Source organism: Magallana gigas, chromosome 7 (assembly GCF_963853765.1).
Source record: "Magallana gigas chromosome 7, xbMagGiga1.1, whole genome shotgun sequence".
Lineage (NCBI taxonomy): Eukaryota > Metazoa > Mollusca > Bivalvia > Ostreida > Ostreidae > Magallana > Magallana gigas.
In genome coordinates, this window is record NC_088859.1 from 31,945,999 (window position 1) to 31,961,279 (window position 15,281).

Sequence of the window (15,281 nt, forward strand, 5' to 3'; positions counted from 1 at the left end):
AACGTCAATAACTTGAAACTTCATAGCTGCATCAACAGCTGAGCGAAGGCTAATTGGTAATCAATCTTTTTCTTCAAAGAAAATTAATCCAAAACAAACAACAAGATTATTCTTACAAATATAAAGCAGGTTTATTTGTGTATACCACTGGCATAACATAATGGGATCTAATATTAAAATGAAAGACTGTCATTAGTTCATTACTTAAATAAATCTTTCTTTTATTGATCATTCCTCATAATTCAAATCATGATGCAAAAATAAAAAGATACAAAGAGATAATTTAATATGCTCTTTCATGAAAATGAAGTATTTTATTTGTAAAGCAATTAAAATTTCAAACCTGCAGTTTATCTAAAGTACCGTTAATTTAAAAGATGTTCAACCAAAATATCAGTCTCAAATTAACATCTAAATTTCAAATACACGGTAAAAATTGTAAAAAGGGGTATCCATTGTAAAAAAACCACAGAAACGTGACAACAACTTTCAGCAAAATACATGTATTTAGTATAATTATATATAATAAAGATTAAAAACTCTTAATAATAATCAAAACAACCTTGTCATGCACAAATTACCATTATTAATACATGGACATGTAAAATAACATCACACTTAAACAACAGATATACATCAAGAACTAATAATCACTTTCAAACTGTATACATCAACAGACCATCCCTGCCTATAAATAAAATGAAAAATATTAATAATAAATCTACATCATCACGAGTCATCATAGTTATACAAACAAAACATCCCTACATTACTCAACAACCCCCGATACATTACAAAGCTACCAACAGCACTGTAAGAATTACAGATATATAACATCTAAGATTCAGATTTCTAGGTTTTGTTGTCTCAATATGACAACATGCTCCTATGAATCACACAAGAATCACATCTGAATCACTCATTAACCTGTTGACCGAGCACAAGTCAAAATTTCTCTCAACAAATCACATATACTACACTAAAAGGTACTTTCATCTAAAAACGATTGAAAACAAAAACTACACTGTGTACATGTACTAACTTGTGATAATACAGGATGTTGAAACTGATTTTTTTAAATTTTATTTAAACCCATACAAGTTCTTATTTTCATATACAAACATTTTATCGTATAGCCAATGAAAATTACATGTATGGCTATACAGTACTTGTACATACTTTTTAATAAATAATTATTTACATAAATGATGCACCATAAAATCAGTTAATTAACACTATTACAAGCTCTATATACAGATTACAGACTGGTAACAATGGAATTGTAATGCGTGTAGGGATATGTGTGTATGGTAATTGAAAGCTCAGTTGATCAAAACATAAGTACAAGTCTCATTCAGCCAGTTACTGGTATCGTTGAAATATGTAAAAACTCATATAAAAGTCTGCATAACTACATGTATAAAATGTATATACAGCATTGAATTCAGATATTTTAAACTTTTTCATTACAATAGAACTATTTTCTTTCTAGCACCTTTTGTATTTAATCTTGTGGACTATATAGTATTACAACCTTTTATGTCGGGGTCACTGATAAGATAAACTACACTAAAGCAGTGTACATGTATATATATTTGGAAGCTGGTTATAAGGGGATGACAAGAGCATGGCATTGATTACACAGAACAAATATCACAAACACTTTGATATCCAAGCACATTTTGATTGATCACAATCACTGCCCAAACACATTCTTCCTTAATATCTCAGTCACTCTCACTCACACATGCGTTCCCCGTGTACTCCAAAGGGACAAAATTTGTGGACATCATAAAAAAACAGAAACTTTTCCATTTCATTTTTTTTTAGATTCATCATGAGGCTACTTTTCAGTAGCGGCTTTCAGCATGAGTATCCTTAGATCTGAGATTCTTCGTGAAGATTGCACTTCCTTTCATGTCGATTTCTTGATGGAAGACTTGGATGGATGGTAAACTTAGCCTCTCTTTGATTTTATTTAGGCGGCTGCTATGGCGATGACCATTATAAAAGCAACAATACAGGTCACTATGAAATGTGCTATAAACATGTTCCTTTTAAAGATACGACCCTGAAATAAATAAAGTAGACATCAGTTTCATAGTTCTTTTTCATAATTTCAGCAGACATGAAAATTAAGCTTTATGCGTTAATTCTGATAGAATATATAAACACACAATTAATGTACACATTTTTAGAACTATGTGGTATGTTCAGATTTAGGTACTTACGGCTGGTTCAGGCTCTGGAATATTGGCCTTCGGATTTTCACGTTTTTGAAATTCATACTTTTTCCGTCTCTCTGTGATGTGAAAGGAAGAGAAATAAGTTGCAACATGTAAAGTAAGAGTTAAACCCCAAATATACCTAAATTAGTTTTTATTATTTACATAAATTGATAATGAATACAACAATGGTACCTTTGTTTTTCTTGTGTGTACAGCACTGGTGGATTTCCAGTGTAATCTCCACAATGATGTGGAACAGGATGTAAATAAACAAGATCCATGTGGCCCACCATGGTACATGAGCTTTCCCAAAACTCATTCCAATGAACATGTTAGGAACTGTAATTCAAAAGCAACCAGTGAGATGTCAATATAATAAACCTTTGATTTCCAATTTTTATATCAACAAGTAACAACATATTTTGTTAAAGACGATTCTTAAAAATGTTTATTTTGTCTTTAAGTTCCTTACTAGCTAAACACCAAGCAACAGTTCCAAATGCCCAGTGAACCCAATTGACACATGGCCGACAATCATTATCATCTGCAGGACGAAGTAAGGCTATGACTGGCTGAAAATGAAATGAAGAGATATGAATATACATTGGGTATCCTTAATTTTACATTTTAATCCACAAAATCAGCACAGAATAACTGTGAACACTTAAAAGATAATTCTAGAAATTTGGATCAAACTTACATTGATAATAACACAGCAGAAGATAATAATTCCCATAACAGGATGGGCATCTAATGGGAAGTAATCAACCTGTAAAAATGAAGAACTATAATGATTCCAAAAAACAACCCAAAAATCAAAGTATGCTGCTTATCTTAAGGGTAACAAAAAACTTGCAAGTAACACAGTCAATTCACCAACCTTGCTATATCCTCCAGCTTCCACAAAAATCAGGATGAAGGCGATCAGCACGAAGATAAACAGCCAAGCCATGCAGTTAAAGTGAGCCTGGAATTCCAAAGAGACACTAAAAGAGGCTGCTGAGATCATTAACATTGAGAATTCCTAGAACACTTAATGCTCATTACACAGACAGAGTTTTGTTGCAATCTACATATAATCACTAACATATTTTTCATGTACTCCAGTGCTTAGTATGTATGTTACACTTATTATTATCTAACTACCAAAGAATCACTTTTCAAAGGTTAAACTTATTTGACATGTATCAGTACTTTTAAATGGGATTTTTTTGTTTGTTGTTGTTGCATAAAAAATCACTCAAATTATTTAGCTCTGACACAAAAAAGACTTACAATGAACCAGTATCGGTGTCCATAGAACCTCTTGTTTGGCCACATAGGTTTGTAGTACTTAGTCATCAGAAGTCCAACAGTCCCAAAGAAACACCAAGCCAAGATCATCAGGATTCCTGAAAAGTATAAATATTTCTTTGTTAATCTCATTCTGTGTAAATATGTACAGTACACAAAGCACACATGCTGAAGTACCAAAACTCCATCAAGAACTCCGGAACACTGTTTCCTTACCGTGAGCTTTGACCAATGGATAGCGAGCATATCCCTGCATGTTGATCGAAATATCACCAAGAGACACCATATCAGGGGAGGCCACTGGGTATTCACCATAGCCATACTTATGTGGGGCAGTCAGAGCTGAAATATAAAAATATTCATGTTTTTGTCCTTTTCCCACATTCTTGCTTTAATCTCAAGTGCTGAGAATGTAAGAATATTAATGAGCATTATCTCTGTTAAAGATCATTACTATTTTCGGCTGGGCCACTGTACATCAACAGGTGATAAGATCCAGAGAGGGGCAGAGAATTGATGTTGCGACTGGATCGGACCACAAAGCGGCACCTCACCCTCCCCTCCATGAACTGACCGCCACATTTAAGACCAAACAGATTACAGGTATCATCTATGCCATTCTGAGACTGGAAAGGGAATAGAAACATTTTATAAATTGCATGTTATTCTAAATCATTGTTAAAAAGGACAAGTTTTGCTAAAAGGCTCCAAATCTGCATATGGTATCTTTTTGCCTTACATTTCTGAATCTCTCTGTGCTGTGGGCAATGCTCTTGGCTTGATAGACCTTGGTTAATCCTGTACCACCTTCATGTACACACTCAAATACATGGTCATCTCCCTATAACCACAAAGAAACAATCTGGTAAGACTTTCACAATAAATGTAATAAGAACATGAAGTATGTATAATAACTACCCGTATTCAGAAGCTTTACAACACTACCAAAAATCATGAATTTTAATAAGATTTTCTCTGCTCAAAAATCAGGACAGAAATAATGAAATAATGGAAAAGATTGGAGACCCACCCATCTGATATCATCAGAGAGGGCGAGAGAAACATGTCTGTCTGTGATGCCGTCCACGCGGGCACTCATCTCAATCATGTACTCCACCCCCACTCTGCTGAGCGGCCTCCAGGTGGCGATGTAATCACAGTACGGCTCCCAGCACCCCTCAGGCACCCGGTAACAACCCTTCTCTATCCCACACTTGTCTGTGTGAATCGGGTCAATCACTGGAAGAGCCTGTGTAGGGAGATAAAGGAACATTACAGTTAAAGACAACACAATACATGTACCATCAGTTTATTTAAATAGATAATTTTTAGGCAAAATATGCTGCAATTTTTGTGATAAAAATTTCCTTTTGTTGTTATTTGTAAAAGTTTCAGTGACATAATAACAAGGTTTGTATACATTTATGGGGGATAACTATTTACAGGTAGAGGCTATATGAAGCAAAATTACATCATTGTCATCCTGTACAAAAATTGATTACTTACATAATACAATTTATTCTATCCGATAAAATCTAAGGCTTAGTTGTTGGGTTTTTCCTTATAAAGGTTTAAATTACAAGTAGAATTTTCACAATACCAAATTAAAATAGCAAAATAAATTTCTCAAAGTACCACTCATATTGCTTGAAATATCAAGTGTTCCAACCAACAAATTACAAAACTTGCAAAGGAATGTCAGACTGAGGCATTCAGTGGTTGTTATGATGTAATGTGGTTTTATGCTTGAGTCATACATTTTAAGTACATTCTAAGAAGTATTAAAATTTTCAAAACTTATGTCTAGACTGCTTTAAAAGCACTGTGAAATGGAAAAATGGAACTCAATAGATTTTTTATTTATCTATTTCTCCTGAGAAACAAAGTTTTTGTTCATACATTTTGCCTGGCAATGGATGGGTCCAGTGAAGGTCCTCCTATCTGTACAATGGGCTCAGACTCCTCCCTCAGCCAGAAATTTCCCTGGTCATCCACAAATGTGGCTCTGATAGAAAAAGGCAGTCATATTTATAATACATGTAATCCCTAGTACAAGAGGCACCAAGATTATAGGACTGTTTGACTCTCAGTCTTTCTAGCCCTGTATGAAACTCAGCAATATCACATTAATCAGGTAACAAAAGTTTAGTAAAACATACATTGTATTTTTGAACTCTGTTACTTGTCAGTTATGAAATGGCATCTTCTTGGAAATTTGATTCAAGTATCTTACCTAAATTTGATAGGTCCCTGAATACGTCTTGGAGCAAAAGAAAACTGAATTTTGGTGGCTTTACTGTCAAATTTGAGATTTGTATCACTTCTCACAACTTTTCCCTGTAACAAAGATGTAGAGAAATAAAGAAAAATTCAAATAATAAAGCTTCATTAGATATTTATAAAAACAAGAGTATATTCATTCCCATTGATTACCAAAAACATATTTTTGTGATTGTTGCCATAATACCAGGTATAAGAATTTGCTTATTCTGAAACAAAATCCCAACAAATGCATATGTCTGAATTTTTCCCGAGTATGATTAGTTTTACATATTTTTGAATCAAAATGAAAGGTCTGTAATAACCCTTTACACCTGCAAGATTGCCAGCAAGTTAATTTGTCATGACCAACAAATAATATATTTCACTACCAGGTATATTGTCACAGTTATTCTGTGATGTGAGCTGGTATTTGTCTCACACCGAATAACTGACCACAAGTTGGTACAAGTATTTACATTATGAATCACAGAGAATTACTAATTCTTGATGGCCCAGAGGCTGAACATTAGGAATACCACTGCACCTGCTAACAAACCCTAGACAACCAATTTTATGGTTTATAGTTTCAACTTCTCTTCTCCCTTTATAATTTTTTTTATTTCCCTCCTTCTGAAGAATAATTTTTGCAACAAACTACAGAAATGAAGGTTATGCAAATGGTTCATTGAACAAGTTTACTTTGACCAATTACCGGGTAAAGTTTTGCTACAGAGGAAAGTCTAATCCTTGAACATTTCACTTATCAAATCAGAATCTCTACATACAGTCATTGACATTTCCCTGATAATTTGACCTCACTTATCTTACACTCTACACACTGTTACCATTAGTCTGAGGGAATACATGCATGATTACGTACAGCAGGTCCCCTCAACACCAGTACTGAAGATCACTATTTAACATGAGTAATTAATTCCACTATTCCACTGATTTGTATCAGATTGCAAGAATATAAAATTGCAGCACCAAGTTTTTGATTCAATTCTATTTAGTTTAGAACTGTACCGAAAAAGAGTTCATATGAAAATTAGTGATAGTTGCTTCTTGTGATTTTATGTGCATATCAATTAATTAGGAATCTACAGTTGTCTGAGTCATCAGTACACTCACTGGCTGACTGCTGATACTAACCTCACAGTCGGTGGCGGTGCTGACTGTGTACCCCTCCACAGGGACCTGGGTGAAGGCCTGGACACCATTGTCCCCGGGGTTGGCCACAGTGGTTTTCCCCATGCTATCGATACTGACCGCTTGTAACATGAACTGGTTGATATATCGCCCACCACCCCTTGACTCCAGTGTAACTACAAGACAGAAACAGTATTTGAATTTTGCAATATACAGTAAAACACAGTTAAAGCGAACACGCTTATAATGAATTGACGCTTACAGCGAAGTGAATTTCATTCCCCTAATCTCTATTTCATGTTGTAAACTTGACGGATATAACGAATTACGCTTATAACGAAGTTACATTGGCTGTCCCTGGGACTTCGTTATAAGCGTGTTTTACTGTATTCAAGAATTTTGTATTTTATTTCAACATGTACACGTACTTCTACTTTCATAATTTATGAACAGGATAAAAGGTACAAATATAAAATTCTTTACTGCATATAACCTGTGACAGATATTCGGCTATGTAAGCATTTCTACTTCTTGATTGCCAATTGCCAATTCTGAATTCTCTTGATAATCACATTAAACCTTGTGATATTTATAGCAAATCTTAATGCTGGTAAAGAAATATCACTGAGAGTGTGTTAAACATAAAAAATATGTACACAAAGACTGATCATAATTGCCAATAAAAGCGGGGAACGAGTTAACTGGCCGTATCCCTTGCCAAATCTGCTGAACAACCAGAAGCTGCCAGGAGGAATTTCTCATTTCCTAGCTGACAAATATCTACCACTGTGAAGTGTGATTAAGACTTAGGATTGACTATAAGGATGGATTATGATTTCAGCATCAATACATTGACAAAAGGAGGAATCACTGCCAAGCATAGACAACTTGAAGTAGAAACCAATTTTTTACAGTCTCTTTCGGTTTTTGATCTACCGGTATTATTATTTTGTTGTGAATCTAATTCAGGGTTCGAAATGCCCTGTCTCATTAATTTTTAGGAAACTGTAAAGTCATTTTTTAGTACTTTGGGATATTATCATGTGTTTTCTTCTAAACAAAAACGAAGTAAAAGAGTACTGTAAACAACTTTTATTCGCATGCGAGAAATTTTCGTGAGGTTCGCGAGAGCCTCATTGTCACGAATATTTCTCACCGCAAACTAGTCTTTATCGTATGGTTGTTATAACAAATTACTGATCTGGATAAGGCTTGGTCGCCAATATTAGTCGTAACGAACCAGTTTATTGGAAGTAAATCGCGAAATAAAGTCGCCGCGAATAAATGTTGGTTTACGGTATTACACCTACTTCCAAAATTAGAAAATTCTACAAACACACACTTTTTCGAAGATTTACCACTAACTGGTATCAGTTATACTTGTAAAAGGAGAATCAACACAAACTCTAATAATTCAAAAATAAATTTTCCTTATCTGTAAAAAGTTTAACCAAATGAGAATGGTAAGCAGCACAAACAAGAATTTCAGCACTATACCCATTAATACAAGCATCTCCCCCTGTCTTTGTTGTTTTTGAATTTTGATGACTTTTCATGGACCAGATAAAATATTATGTCAGCATGAACCCTGTACATTAACCAATTAAATTTTTGGACCTGTTTAGCATATAAGTATACCGTTTAAAGAGAATTTTAGGTCTGCTTCACTTACCAATCAAAAATTCCTCAGGATCATTGGTTTTGTAGGCAAATTTGTTGACCTTGATGATAAAAGGACAGGGGTAAATCTGGGGCTCTGCAGAGGTTCCAGTGACATCAAGGTCATCACAGGTACAACAAGACAAGGCCAAGGTCGTTGTGACCCCAAGACTGGCCAGGGTGAGCACTGTCAAAAGTGCCCTCATCTTTTGTTTATTCTACTTTCTGAAAAAGAAAACAACATTTATCAAATACTGTAAAAAAAATATGTAATGTAAGAGAAGCAAAACAACATTGCTTTTATTGCCAATAATACAGAGGCAAGCATAATATTGGCAGACAAGCCAAGAAATAAAAAGAGGATTGGATAAAGTTTATGTTGTAAGCTGTCTGCATCGGAGGACAATTCTTTGGAGAAAAATCTGATGACACACTGCTATACCTCTGCCAAAATGTAACTGCAGAATAAACAGCTGTGAAGATTTCTCAAGGCGGCTGATAGAGAAGATCTCCATCGTCTACAGACAGAGAGAAGCTTGTGTATATAATAGTGAGTCATATTGAGAAATATGCCACTGATAAAAAGCTTGCTCCTTCTCTATTTATATCTGTTCTCAATATTACCACATTTTGCATCATGTAATACTTGCTAGACCAATCAGTCAAAGATAACAAAAAATGTTTAAGAACTTTGTCTCTGAGAGAGAGAGAGAGAGAGAGAGAGAGAGAGAGAGAGAGAGAGAGAGAGAGAGAGAGAGAGAGAGAGAGAGAGAGAGAGAGAGAGATCTGCTGCCTCACTTCACTCAGTAATTGATATCCTGCTGTCAAATGATTTATTTTTTCCCTTCCCTAAACACTTTTCAAATAGAACAACTAAACAGTTGCTGCCATGGAAAGAAATGAAGACAATATGGTGTCTGAGGAATTTTTGATTAATTACCAAACATTGACCACTATGACCCACCAGAAACCCATGCAGAGAGTGTTTCTCTATAGAAGCTGATAGTTTCACAAATACATACCAAGATCTCTGAACCAACAGCTGAATGCACACTGCCAACTCTGCAATCAGATTTATATAAATATCTTAACAACAAGGAATGCACAGAGTAAATCAAGTGTTTTGAACTGCTGGTGAGAGAACTGGTTTGATTCCTTTGCATAAATTCAGACCACAGGTTTCCTGACGAAAGTGCTTTGTACAATCGGTGGCTTGCTTTACTTGTGTAGAGGCTAGTAAGTACATGCTACGTGCGTGGGCAGGATGACATCAGTCAGCAGATTTCAAATTTTTGAATAAATTCCATTCATGAAATGCATGTGAAATAATGTTCATTTATATACATTTACACTGTGAAATGATAAACGATTGCTAGATAAAATGAGCTGGCTAGCTAAGATCCATCTTTCATTTCATCAAAACCAAACTTTCTTATACTTTTGAACTGATTCAACAAAATTCAATAGCACCATATTCAATTTGAATTAAATATAATTAGCATACACAATATGAATGAATCTAATATACCAATGGTTTGACACACAAGAGAGAGAGAGAGAGAGAGAGAGAGAGAGAGAGAGAGAGAGAGAGAGAGAGAGAGAGAGAGAGAGAGAGAGAGATGGAGTGGGTGTGTGGGGCAACTTTTAAACAGTGTAGTACATGTACTGTTTTTAAGTGGTGTCATCCATGGCTGTTTGATTACAGTAGCCTGTATTCATTCAATCATAGATTACTTTCTATACACATGTGTATCTTAAAGGGGATTTAAATGACTAAATCTTAAAGACAAAAACAACTCTCAAACTTCACAGAAAACCTATCCTGTATTTCTACCTTAATAGCTATTAAAAGGCAATCTGCAGAGTGATTCTTAACAAAGAAATGTTGGCACTCCAAAACACAGCTTTATATTTGAAGTGTATTCCATTCATTTCTGGCCATAGTAAATAAAAGAAATAAATTATTCAAACAAATTCATTATATAACTGTAAACCTAAAACTTATATACGTGAAAACTGGCTCTTGAGTTTCTTTTGTAATAATCCAATCCTTTATCATGTAAAATATACTAGTCTCCTCTTTATCATCTCATAGATATGTATCTTTTTTTAAGTGATGGGCCTTCAAGACAGGAGATTATCATTTTGATTGCCAAAGCTAATCTAGGTCAAAAGTCTATCAATGATAAGCAATGCTAAAAAAAATTAAATACACAAAAATTCTTGACAGTAAAATACAGCAGATGACCTGATGTACAATTTTTTTTCTGGTTAGAGAAAAGAACACCTATCTCCCCCCTGGGCAACAGAATACTGTGATGCAAGGATGGCCCTGATAACAAATAGCTGGGCCCCCAGGCTGGCATACTGAGTAAACGCCCCTTGATTGATATCACAAGCACACACAGTCAGTATGTTATACACCTAAATCTCTAAGCTTCAATACACTTTATCTCATATTCAGAAAGAAAAAAATCTACTTGAAAATTGACTACTTACACAGTCAAAGCATCAAAGGGCTTCCTAAAGCACACAAGCCCAATCTTCACAGAATGAAAGAGTACAAATATTTCATTCATTGAAGACACATGCACACTTGTTCATAATAACAGGTATCCGCAGCATTAATCACAACCGATAAAGCTAAATGTCACAATAATAGGTAACCCACACACATAAAACCTGTTCTACTTGTTTTCCTTGTGTTTACAATCTATTTAAAAACTCACCTAAAAGGAAGATTTTGGTTTCTGAAAAAGAGAAAAAATCCTAACACTTAGAAGAGATGATCCTCCATCTTGAATGCTGAGATTCTGTTACACCTCCAAACAAGGCTGCTGTGACCCATCCTACCTCTGTGACCTCTAACCCCACTGACTGTCTGACCTCATGAATCACAGCTGTTGGGGAATGCCTTTTTGATATAAACAAGTATACTACCACCCACCTGCTGTGCAGATTGACTAACCTTTGAGAATTACTCCACTCCTAACAACCTTTATACTGCACTATGCCCTGTAGCAAAAACTTTTTTTTTCTTTCTTAATGCACCTTGTTTTCTTGTACACAAGCAGGGCTATATGCTGGTTAGGGAAGCATCGGAACCAGTTTTCTGCATGGATGCACACATGAACAATAAACAGATTCTCATAGCAATCACTGTGGGTTGTATGGAGAGGAAGGCAATTGGGTCTGGGATTATGTAATATCCCAAAAAGCTTCCAGACAGATTGAATTGAAAATTACCCTTTCCTTATCACAATAACCATCAGGAGAAGCAAGTTTCCTTTCATACAATAAAAAATGTGGATACAAAGGTATCTAATAAAGAGGTAGCTTTGTCAGTGGGCTGTCAGCCCTGTAACTATCTGTGTAATACATTGCCCTTATACATCACACACCCTGTGATTAAATTTTGACAGCCTTTATTTTAAAGAACTGTAACAAGCATCCATTTTTACGAGAAGAGATAAAGTTCCTTTGTACTTTTTTTTCAAAAATTTGTTCAACAAAGCACATAAAGAAACAATGTGGAGCGGGGGATGGGGGAGGGCCAAGGGGTGTGGGGACAAATTCATTAATATAATTTTTTTTTTCAATATAGTGGTTAATAAATTTCATTCTTTTTTATGATTTTAAATACTATATCATACATTTTCAAAATTCCATTTACATGTTCTAGTGCATGTGCATGAACGTTACAAAATAATTTGATGACAGAAAAATAAAATCCACATGCAAATGTAACTTGCACATAAAAAAAGTGATACCGGTAAGTACTGTCTGTACACATAAAAAAAATATAATAATAAATACTGTTTGTGTTGGACCTATCTAAATGAATACTAACTACCATCATTTCATATAATAGCTGCCATGTATTTGAGATAGCTTTTTGGTAATTATTTATCTAAAAAAAAAACCGCTTTGCAGTTCTGTTATACAACATGTACCGGTATGTCATATAACAATGGGACCAAACAAAACAAGTTTGTGACCTTCTTGGTCATGGGATTTGACATATAAAAATGTAAACAATACTTTTTACAGGTAAAAACAATACGAGCATTTTTTAAACTTGGAATTTTGTCAAAAACATTTATATCTGCATATACCGGTATATACCTGGTAAAACACATTGAGCAGGAAAATTAATGAAGTGCATAGTTTAATGCATGAAAATTTACATACCGGTATGCATACTATCTGTTGGAATTTCAGATGCTTTCTTTTACAATCTATTTTACACCAAAAAAAGTTGTAAAATGGAGAGGGCAAGAATTCAACATAGGAATGTTTAATTGTTCAACAATCTGAGACATAAATTTTGTCTAAATACATGCACATGTATTTATCGGTTTTACATTTTTTGCATTTTTCTAATTCAATGTAATACAAAGGAGAGAAAACTACAATGCCAGGCTACCTGTATGTCTTCTACCAGGTAGTCTAAATGTTTGAAAGAGATGTATAAATATTTAATTAACTTACATTGGTCCAAATATTCATTGTTTTCCTAATTTTGAAGAAATCCTTTTCTGCATCATCTGAATCTATGTTGTATTTGTGTAAAGTTAACTTTTTTTTCATTTAGAATCAAATACAATTCTGATTATTCAACTTAATATGGTGATAATTAAACATACATGCTACTAGATAGAAATGTTTATATATTAATTTAAAATATATTGAATACTGTTCAATATTTATAATAAAAGTTCTATGTGACATAAATACATGTACAGTACAATTTATGAAGAATTCAGAAAGTATATTTTTCTTAGAGCTGCAGAGGGCGATGTCAGCTCAGAAGAAAGATATATATCTTAGTGCTGCTTGTTAAGAGGAAAAAATCTACTGATCACAGGTTTGCGAATGCGAAGATTTTAAACCAAAAATTTTACACCCAGTCCCAAATTTCTGCTTCCACCTTTTTTTGCTAAAATTTTGATAATCATAAATACTGGTACTTTTGTGCCAAAACTGTGTTCATCCACTAGAATGAAAAAAAATCCACAATTTCTATTTTGAAACACCCCTTCTTCTGCTTCAGGTTCAATACACTACCAAGTTACCAACAATAGAAATTCTATGGGGATATGTAAGGTGTCCAAAGTATTTACGAATGGAGAAAAGATGTAAACATTTCCTATCATTAATCTCCGTACGAAATTTGATTTCTTTTGTGTTAATTTCTCATGTTTAAATATGAACGAAGTGTCAATGAAGAAATCTTGGATTTTTCCCCTTATACTGATTTTTATTGTACTTCTTTAGCAATGTGTTTTCTTGTGTAAAATCATCAAAAATTGATGGAAGCAGTTACCTGGGACAGACTATATCAATATTAACTATAGAATAATAGTAACATACATGGTATATAATAACATCAAAAGTACTTGCTATTCTTTTAATAGTGACATAATTTATGGGCAAATTTTAGTCAATGGTTTTCCCAATTAAGAGAAACCTACCTCTAGTACCAAAAAAGTTCTGTGATAGCCATGCAAGGCACATTCCTTGTATACGCATGTACTTTTTATTTTTTGCCTTTATTTAAGAATTGACTTTTCAAGAAAAATCTTGGTCTTAATTCAACCGAATGAACATAGTTTAGGCATATATTATTAATAGATAAAAAAAAATTCAAAACAAAATCATATGTCAACTGCACAACCCCCCCCCCAAAAAAAAACCCTGGGACCGAGTATATATAGAGTATTTAGCAGTGTTTAGTGTGGGTTGGTTGGACATGAACACATCCCTTATTCTGGATCCGCCACCTATTCCATTCTCTGAGCCCAATTACATCAAAATTGTCCGATTCAGATTAAACTATATAAGGAAGACTTATCCAACAGACCTTTCAGATTATGTCATGGACTTATATCAGTAACAGAGTAAAGTCGGTATAGTTATTTTCTATCAAAATGTCAACAGACAAAATATCAGCCTTCAGGTGAAATGCAAAATATAACGTTAGCGAGGTAACGTTATACACATTCCTGTAAATACGATTACGCTGTTAAATAATCACATGCTTATCACAAAACAATAAGAATAGAGGTTTACCTGAAATCTTCAACTGGAAGTTGGAATTTTTCTTCCAAAAGTTTTGGATCACAAGGATGGTCTAAATACCAGAAAGTCTCCGAACGGTGTCTTGACAATTCGCTCCCACTTGCAGTCGACCCGCCATTTAACCGGACCTTTCAATCTTTCTTACATTTCATGGAGAAAAATCTTTAACTCGGTAAAATAATACTGGTAAACTTCAAGATAAAATTTTCAAACGATACTTGACTTGTCAATTTTATTTTACCCATGTTCAACTCAATGTAGATCTACTGCAACATCGTGCCTCGTCGTGTTACTCGGTCGAGATGAAATTATCAAGTTTTACTCATGTTTTTCAAGCCAAAATTAACATCAACATATCTGAAAATTTTTACATTAAAAAAATCCAAGGGTAAATAGTGATTTCCATTAATTTTGTCAAATTGATAAGATAATTTTATTTCCTAATTCTGGGCCCTTTTGGGCATACAAAGGTACATGTAAAAAACAAAAACCAAAAAAAAAATAAAAATTAATAATAACCTACACACTAACAGAGAGAGAGAGAAGTTTTCTAAATGATAGTTTATATTTACATAGAAGATGAGTCTATTACAGTCTCAGCTGATATAT

At 34.1% G+C, this 15,281-nt stretch overlaps 1 protein-coding gene across 5 annotated transcripts; it reads right to left on the minus strand.

Annotated features, from left to right (window-relative positions):
- Positions 1-196: 196 nt before the first annotated feature.
- On the minus strand, positions 197-14,797 carry LOC105318394 (putative ferric-chelate reductase 1). Of its 5 annotated transcripts, XM_066067436.1 has the most exons (17): positions 11,321-11,484; positions 9,614-9,653; positions 8,605-8,816; positions 6,936-7,108; positions 5,755-5,858; positions 5,421-5,526; positions 4,552-4,770; positions 4,261-4,362; positions 3,976-4,147; positions 3,738-3,863; positions 3,504-3,619; positions 3,109-3,195; positions 2,929-2,997; positions 2,701-2,800; positions 2,421-2,567; positions 2,232-2,302; positions 197-2,071 (listed from the first exon to the last, which is right to left on the minus strand). In XM_066067436.1, exons 3-17 carry the CDS (start codon positions 8,795-8,797, stop codon positions 1,979-1,981), a joined length of 1,878 nt encoding a protein of 625 aa, XP_065923508.1. In that variant the 5' UTR covers positions 8,798-8,816; positions 9,614-9,653; positions 11,321-11,484; the 3' UTR covers positions 197-1,978. The 5 variants fall into 5 exon arrangements, with proteins under 5 accessions (XP_065923508.1, XP_011413781.3, XP_011413783.3 ...); XM_011415479.4 differs by lacking the exons at positions 9,614-9,653; positions 11,321-11,484 and adding an exon at positions 14,664-14,797; XM_011415481.4 differs by lacking the exons at positions 9,614-9,653; positions 11,321-11,484 and adding an exon at positions 11,560-11,727.
- Between the last annotated feature and the right edge of the window lie 484 nt (positions 14,798-15,281).